Source organism: Pinus tabuliformis, chromosome 9 (genome assembly GCF_031772625.1).
Source record: "Pinus tabuliformis cultivar Carrire ecotype Pingquan chromosome 9, CPIR1, whole genome shotgun sequence".
Classification (NCBI taxonomy): Eukaryota; Viridiplantae; Streptophyta; class Pinopsida; order Pinales; family Pinaceae; genus Pinus; species Pinus tabuliformis.
In genome coordinates this window covers 24,963,914-24,972,971 of record NC_142307.1, presented here as the reverse complement: position 1 = coordinate 24,972,971, position 9,058 = coordinate 24,963,914, and the positions used below count along the sequence as shown (strand labels likewise).

Here is a 9,058-nt window from a genome sequence, read left to right as displayed (position 1 = left end):
TGATGTATGTGAGGGAAACCCAGATGAATAAGAAGCATTTTGATATAGAGCCAACTGACACGATCGAAAGCTTTAGATAAGTCAATCTTGAGGATGATGCTCTTGAGATGCTTGGACCAGATAGAATGGATGGCTTCTTGCGCCGAACCAATGGCTTCATGAATCTGTCTAGATTTGAGGAAAGCAAATTGTTGAGGGGAAATATGTCTGGAGAGAATCGGTCTGAGACGGTTTGCAATGGTCTTAGAAATGATCTTGTATAGACAGTTGCACAAAGAGATAGGTCTATAATCATCAAATGAAGAAGGGGAGTTAGATTTTGGGATCAGAGCTATGAAGGTCGAGTTGATGGCGTTGTAGATGGATCCCGTAGTTCTGCTCTCCTCCACGACATTCAGAAGATCCTGCCCCAGGACTTCGTAAAATGCCAGATAGAATTCAATGGTCCATCCATCCGGGCCTGGACTCTTATCTTTTTTGAACCATTTTAAAATACCTTCTAGCTCCCAGAAGTAACCGGAGCATTAAGCTCTTCAGCATCATCCTCATCAACAAATCTCGGAAAATGTCTCGCTATATTGATAATATCAGGAAGATTTGTTTCACGGGGGCATTTGTAGAGATTTCTGAAATGAGTAATGCCAAGGTGGGCAAGCTTATTAAAGGAGTCAGCCATGTCTCCCTCAGGAGTGGGGAGTTTCCAAATGGTGTTGGACACCTTTCGACCTTTGGCATAACTGTGAAAAAACTTCGAATTATCGTCCCCTGCTTGTATCCAAATAGCTCTACTCCTCAATCGCTGGGATTCTTCGCGCTCCTTTAGGATTTTAGCCTTCTGGTTTTCCAATTCTATCAGTCGACCCTTGTCCTCAGCTGTGATGAAACCCAGGCCCCGTTCATCCAGTAGTGCGCTCAACTCTGATTCGATATGAGAGAGTTGAGAGGTTTCCCGAGCATGCTTATCCTTGGCCCATTTAATGGAGAGGTGCTTGATCTCAGAGAGGTTTTTGCAGAATCCTTTTGCAAGTGATTCTGTTCCATCAATGGGATGTGTATTCCAATATTCAAAGATCATCTTGATATATGACGGGTCCCTCAGCCAAATGTGATTGAATTTAAAAAGGGCTTTTGGTTTCTTAAATGGCCCCTGGATTTCCAGATATATAGGAGTGTGATCCGATATGCCTCCCGAGCCCACCCATTGCTTGTAATGATGCAACTGTTGAAGGAGCGAATCTTTCATAATGAATCTATCAAGTCTGCGAGCCAATGCTGCATCGCCCACCCTCCTGTTTCTCCAGGTAGGAAGGAGTTTATGCATGGGGATATCCACAAAATTTTTCTACTCTAGAAGATTAGTCATATAATCTGTGATAGAGTCGATTTGTGCCGCTGATCCCCATGATTCCCTGAATCCTAATGAAAAGTTGAGATCACCTCCGATTATGGTCTACCCCGCATCCATGAGGGAGAGATGTAAGAGACGCTGCCAAAATTGTTCTCCTTGATTACACGGGGCGTATACATTCACTAGCCTGAGATGCATGCCCAGATCAGCGGTGAAAAAATCCAGACCCAGATAACCGGCCCCCCCCCAAGTAGCTTCAACCTTAATAGAGCGAGGGTTAACTCCAATGGCCAGACCACCGGATCGACCAACAGCATCGAGGGCTACGAAGGACCAACCCGGGGTCAAGGATTGAAGGGATTGAGAGAGTTGTTCAGCCGAGCAAAGAGTTTCTTGTAGCAGAATGATATCAATAGGTTCAGTCTCTATGAGTCGCTTCATGGCTAGTTTCTTGGAGGCACTAGCCAGCCCCCTGCAGTTATAAGATAAACACTTCATGGGGGAACACTGCGAGGGGTATATCCTGCTCTAAGGACCCCGTCTATGGTGGATTGACGACCAGAGACAACCTCCGCCCCTGCTTTCTTAATAGCCTTTGAGAGATCTGTTTTCCTGCCTCTGGTAGGCAGGGGGCCGGCACTCGGCACAGAGATGCCAAGACCAGACTGGTGGGCCGACAGATCTTTGGAATGAGATCTGGACCGAAGGAAGTATGGATGAGGGGGGGAGACCTCGGAGGATGGATGGGGGGAGGAAGATGAGGAGGGTGAGAGCAAGGAGGGACCAGTGGTGGCGATGAGGGGGGGGGATGTCATTGAACAATGAGCCATTGATGTTTGGAAAGAGGCACCGGAATCATTAATAATATGATCAATAATAGAGAGAGGAGGGTTCAGAGGAGTACCCGAGGTTGTTACTGCTTCAGCTGCCGAGCGAGCCCTGGTCATCGGCGGCGAGGAGTGCTTGAGTCCAGGATCGACCGTTGGTGAGGATGCCACCGGAGACTGCCCAGTAGGAATGGGGCGCGAGGAGACCGGTGAGGCAGCCCTGGAAGGTGCAGGAGTGATCTTTGGGGAGTCTTCAGCTTTTTTGTTGAGTGGGCAATCTTTGTAGAGATGCCCGACCTTATGGCATCGCCTGCAGCGGAACGGGACCCCCTCATAATCTAGTATCTGAACTCTGATGTATCTCCCCCACTGAAGAGTGATCTTTTCCTCTAGCCCTTCACGTGTGTCCAAGTGAACCAATATACGCGCAAGGGTCCTGCTTCTTGATTCCACAAACGTGCGGTCATGATCAAGGTATGTACCCAGTGCATTACCAATCTTGATGAAAACTTCTTCACCCCAGAAATGTAGTGGAAGACCCGGCAGGCGCACCCAAATCGGTCCAGCTCCAATTTGTTCGTGTTCTGGGTCAAATAGAGGACTCCACCTCTTGAGGAGTACCGGGGCCATTTCAATGTGCCAGTACCTGGCCAGTACCAGGTCTGTATAAATCTCCTTTGAGAAATGTAAGGAGAACCAGCCTCTTGGTAATATATGGACTTCCGGCAGATCGATAAGCAAACCTCCCCAAATCTCCTTCACCCATTGAGACAGCCTTTTTGCCGAATATGCTCTGCCCCTGACATGCCCTACCAGCACAGTGTTTGCCATGATAGCAAACTCGCCTATTGCCGAGGTCTCACCGAACCTTATGGTGATATCCTTTGAGGTAGCCTTGATGCACTTCGACTTCCTTTTGCTGGTACGGGGTGCAGACGGATGGTCCACCAGGGGGTTTGGTACACCTTCTGGAGGAAAAGGTTTAGCAGGTTTAACCTTGACTGCAGGGGTTTCGAAACACCCGGATGGTCGGGTTCCAACACAGGAGGTAGGCGCCGCGGCAGAGACCGGAGGGTTGACAGAAGGTGCAGTAAAGAAGGAAGAGGAAAGCGGGTCAAAAGAGGGTGAGGGAGGGGTGTGTGAGGATAAAATATGAAGGGTGCCCGGGGAGAGGGGAGGGACTTCGAAATTAGGGGAGTCGATAGGGTGAGACCCGATGAGGGGAGGGACAGAGCTGAGCTGTGGAAGGGAAACAACGGGAGGTCGGTGAGATGATTCCGGGCCAGCAAACGACGAAGACTATACAACCGGAGGGGCAGGCGTGAACCTAGGGTTGTCAAAGATGAGTCTGTCCGGGAAAGGCTCCTCAGTGTAATCAACCGCTTCCATATCCATAGTATCGTCCATCTTGTCCACAGGTCGAGATTCCGAAAGCGACGGGTGTAGACTACTACGCTGTACAGTGCGCCTTGAAGAGACCGTGACGGCATTCTGCAGAGGTCAGGTAGAAACCCTAGGTTAACCTAGGCCTTCACGAGCGCGCCCGATCGTAGAGCTCTCCATCTTCTTCCCACAATAAGAAAAATATTATGGTTCTGTAAGCTAAAAATATAATTAAAAAAAAAGTTTTTTTTTTTTTTAAATTCATAACTCTTATTTTATTATTTTAACTATTATTTTATTATTTTTGTTAGGAGGTCGATTGTAGACCCTAACATTTCTATAATGTAATTTTTAAATAAATTTATCATACAAACTTTTTAATTTTTTTAATATGATGATGAAATATCTAATAATAATGTAGATGACAATGATAAAATTTAAGATAATGATAACAATGATAATGGTGATGATGATAGTGCCGATAATGATGACAATAATGAAATTTAAGATGAAAATAATGATGAGAATGAGGATGATTACAATAATGATGGCAAAGAATCAACTCAAAATGGTATGTTTGCGAGGAAAACATCTCCTTATTTGACAGTTTTCTTGGCGTTTTATATATGATTCGTTTGTTGTCATTGCATCTACTCTATTAGTCACTTGACATACACCTCATTGGTCATTTAGCTGTAGTCTTCTCACCATGCAAATTATCATGGGAAGCCCAATTTTTTTGCATGTCAAAGGATGACGACTCATTTTCTTTATGCCACTCATCTCAAAGAAAGTGTGAAACTATTTCCCATGTTGTCATTAATTCTACATTGTTAGTTGCTTTGGACTCCTCTCGCCTAATCCATGCTCTATTAATGAATTCTAAAGATTCCTAATATATAAATTCTCTAAATTATCTAAGTGTCCAAATTCTTAAATTGTCCTCAATAATAAATTTATGTAGTAGAAGAGTCATCCCTCACTATAATTTTCCCTCACTCTTAAGAGCTTCAATTACTTCCTCACTAACTTTGAACATTATAATGAGTGACATCAACATGTAAAATATTTTAAGATGCATAACTTATTTAGATAACACAACTTATTAGTGGAAAGAAATATGAATTAAGGTGTTTCATATATATAAAAGAAATTGTAAATCTCATAAATAAGTGGTTAAATTTACCCCAATGAAACTCATCATTAGTGTTGGGTTTCTTAGTTAACATGGACTCACAATGAACTCAACTTTTTTTAGTGTAAGTGGACTAATTTGGAGTTTCATTAAGACTCGTCTAATAGAGAAACTTGAATAGAGGGAGATGCATGTTTTATTAGTCATTTCCGTGAAAATATTTTTTTGTTGTAAATTTTGAAAAAAATAAAAAAATATTGGTAATCAAATGTTTGTAGCTTGTAAAGACAAATTGTAAAGATCAAGATAATATAAGATACTAACACAAATAAAAAAAATTAGTTATGAAGACAAATTGTAAAGATCAAGATAACATAAGATACTAACACAAACAAAAAATTGGTTATGAAGTGATTATGGCAAATCACAAAAGGTAATCTAATATTGAGGCATTTAAGTTGTTTGCATATAAGCATAGTCATAAATGTAAAATTTCTTATTACATTTATTTATTTATTTTTACTTAGTTTTAGTATTAGAGAAAATATTAAATTTATTTATAATTTTTTTAAACCAAAAAAATCATTTTTTAAAAACTTATAATAAAATATTATAAATAAATAAGATAAACTATATAAATTAATTTTTCTACAGATTAATAATAAAAATAAATATTATATAATATAAAGTTTTCCCTTATAATTTAAATAATTTATTATTATTTTTCATCATATTATTTTAACTATGGACTAATCTAGATTTAGAAATGATGGATAATATAAAGTTTTCTCTTATAATTTAAATAATTTATTATTATCTTTCATTATATTATTTTAACTATAGACTAATCTAGATTTCGAAATGATGGATAAAGTAATAGGAGTATTCTTTAACTGTGATTTTTTTAAATTTCTCATGAATATTTGGTTAGAAGGCAAAAAAAATTGTGGCCAAATCTTGATTTGTGATGTTTAAAATAGTTTTTTTGATTGCATATACAGATTCAACACCCTCGAAAACCCTTGGGACACTTCAATTATGAAGAATTCGCCTATCAAACTTATGATTTTAATGAATCTTTATCAGATTTTACACAATTTAGAACGAAAAAAAAAACCAAAAATTTTCCAAAAAATCACACTTAAAAACTACTCAAAAGTAATATAATAATTGAATCATATAATATTATTATTTTTTAGTAAAACGTCTTGATCATCAATGTTTTTTTAAATAGAAATGTGGATTTCAAAAGATTCACATTTTTTGGGATGATTAAAAACCACCAATGGTTTTTTAAACAAAGATGGTATAGACCACCAATAGTTTTTTAAATAAAGATGTGGATTTCTAAAGTTTGTGAAACTTTAAAGGATTTACTCAATAATAAAAACTAAAGAGGTGGATTTCTAGAGATTCACAAACTTTATGGGATTTACTCAATAATAAAAAAACTTTGTAGTACTCATTTAGGTAGGCACAAACTTTATGAGATTTACTCAATAATAAAAAACTTTGTAGTACTCATTTAAGTAGGCACAAACTTTATGGGATTTAGTCAATAATTTATATGACGGTTGTCGCAAACTTTTTGGGATTTAGTCAATAATTTATATGACGGTTGTCTTGCTCATGAAGGATAATGACCCACCATCACTAGTTATGGTAAATATGAAAATAAATGATTTTCATATTTAACATCGATACTTTAAGAACATAAATTTTGATGTGCAGAGATCAAACCATTAAGATATATAATTATGTCCAATGTATTTTTAAGGCGTTTTTCTCCCTTTCCAGAATACGTGTAAATCATTATTATTGGTTTTATGAGTATCCATGTGTTACTTTGTTGCTTTTCAATAAAATTTGTTTCTTTAATTTTTCTACCTACCATTATTCTATGATGTAATCAATTATCATTCAAGTGCGAACGGAATAATTTTAATTTGATGTGAGGTGAGGAGGAAGGAGATCATAGGTAGAATACAAATTCCTCTCTCTTAGTTCCTAATATGATGAATATGGATGGAATAGTAGGGTGGCAGTACAATGTGAGGACTTTTTAGTTTATGTTTGGGTTGTGCATCTCAAGTAGGGTGGAGTATAAGGGATAAGTCTTGTGATGATATTATTTAGGGGAGAAATTGGGAAGGTTTTTTTCGTATATTATTATTATCATGTATTATTTGTTTGTATCTCAAATTCTATATTTAATTATTTTTTAAAGAATAATATACATAATTTTTTTTATGACCTTGCACTCTGCACATCTCTTTGCTTTCCAAACATTCCCTGTTTCGCACACCACTCACCCTTCCAATACTCCACACTTACCCATTTTTCTAAGTGTGTAGAAGACTTGCCCATCCATTTCTTCCACACAACCCAACTTTCCACACATCTATTCCTCCACACATGTAAAGTTTTTGGACAATGTATACTATATTAGCATATTAAAGTGACTTCTCTATTTATAATCCATACTTAAAGAAAATCAACCATTTGCTCCTTTTGAGGCTACTTGAAAGCTCATTAAGAAAATTTGAATTCCAATGTGAAAAGGTGTTGATATTGAACTATGTGAATTATCCACCAGTACACCACTGAAAATGCATAGCATAGTTTATTAACTTCTTGTTATCATTCTCACATCGCTCGATGAAGGTGGTATGTGATGAAGGGATGCATTACTAAATGTTATAGTAACTTGAGATTTATACAATAAAGAGCTCCGAAAAGCCTTAGTGATGTATCATGTATGATCTAAATGCATTGAACAAATAAGAAATATGGAAAGTATAAGGAAGAAGTAGGTTGTTTGTGGGGATATGGCTAATTTACTTACATAGTGGAATAGGAATTTCCATTGGTTGGACGCATATCAGTGGTATTTGAATTTGAGTCAAAATGAGAAACAAAATAATAGAATTTGGAATACTTGTTGGAAGAATTTGTCATTGATGTCAAAGGGTGAATGTGCCAGCATTTCTTTGATGTTTTGTGTGCAAAAATAAAGCAAATTTGGGTACAAGGACCCTCTAGATTTATAACACTTGTCAAACCATTTTTTTTTGATAGGTGGAACATCTTGTGGGTCCTCCTCATTGGATATATATTAATTTTTGAAGTCTGATGCCCTAAAGATGGGTTTCACACCAGTGCATTTGCCCCAAGAGTTTTGGTCTTAACATTCCTTGCTACCCTAAAAGGAAGGTCAAAATCTGTAAATCAATAAGCCTAAATTCATGGGTTCAAATCTGCCTTGAAAGGAGATTATAAGAAAGGAAACATTTCGTTTTTTAAGTGTCCAAAAGCCTCATTTTTCAGGTTGGATCCAAGAAAAATCATGTATTTTCAAGGAAATTCTTCTTTTTCTAGTTCAGGTTGGGCCAAAATTAGTCCTCCCTTAAACTCATATAAATAAAGCTAAGGCGTGGACTATTATGGAAACACATTCAAAGGGATGAAAAAACATCTTGTTTGAAGTTAGTCCAAGGTCTAAGTATCGTTGAATATCTATAATAAAGAAGGCCGAGACTCAAGGATAAAATTCATGCATATTCTACCTTATCTCAAGGAGATTTCACACTATTTTAAGACTCCCTCTTGAACAAAATCAGAGGCATTTGTGCCCCCTCCCTCCACCCACCCACCCCCACCTTGTAGATTCAAACTGCAAATTGTAATATGCTAAAACAAATGACTTGAATCTACTCTACTCATCAACGGAAACAATAAACGATCTATGAAATCACGAAGCATATAAGAGTAATTCAACCACACATAACACAATGATTTTCTGGGGAAATCCACAACAAAAAACCCATGTTATCTGTATATTTAATTAATAAGAAAATATGATAAGATTGCAATGATTTTCTCAAGCCCAAACAACCTCTGAACTATCTCTATATGTCTCACTACTTCCTAGACAAGCTCAAGCCAATACTCAGCAAAATTCTTTCTTGCCCAAGTCCCTATTTCATTTCGTTGTTCCTTAAGGAAGTAACCTCTATTTAATTAGGAAATTCCTCAATTTTGAATTGTGCAATCCTCATAGGTATTTTTCTGATTGCATGCATCATTAGTTTAATTTAGATGATTTTATAACTGATAGTACATTATCCTTGAGCTCCAATCTCAACTGGGTCTTTCTCTGATCTTACATGCATGAGTTAATTATGAGTGAATCTTCAGTTTACTGGTTGATCACTATAAGCAACACCACACTCGACTGCAAGCCACACCACACTACACTTTAAGCAGCACCCCACTATACTACAAGAAGCACCACACTGCACTTCATGCAACACCCCACTGTACTTCAAGCAATACCCCACTGTACTTCAAGCAACACCCCACTAT

General features: G+C 37.8%; 1 protein-coding gene across 1 annotated transcript; it reads right to left on the bottom strand.

Moving 5' to 3' along the window:
• Positions 1-499: 499 nt before the first annotated feature.
• LOC149146924 (uncharacterized) lies at positions 500-1,321 on the bottom strand. The gene has a single exon (XM_089441665.1). It carries the CDS (start codon positions 1,319-1,321, stop codon positions 500-502), a length of 822 nt encoding a protein of 273 aa, XP_089297791.1.
• Positions 1,322-9,058: the final 7,737 nt, after the last annotated feature.

Excerpts from the sequence above, each read along its gene's own strand:
- LOC149146924 (XM_089441665.1), bottom strand. The coding sequence starts at position 1,321 with ATGCATAAACTCCTTCCTACCTGGAGAAACAGGAGGGTGGGCGATGCA.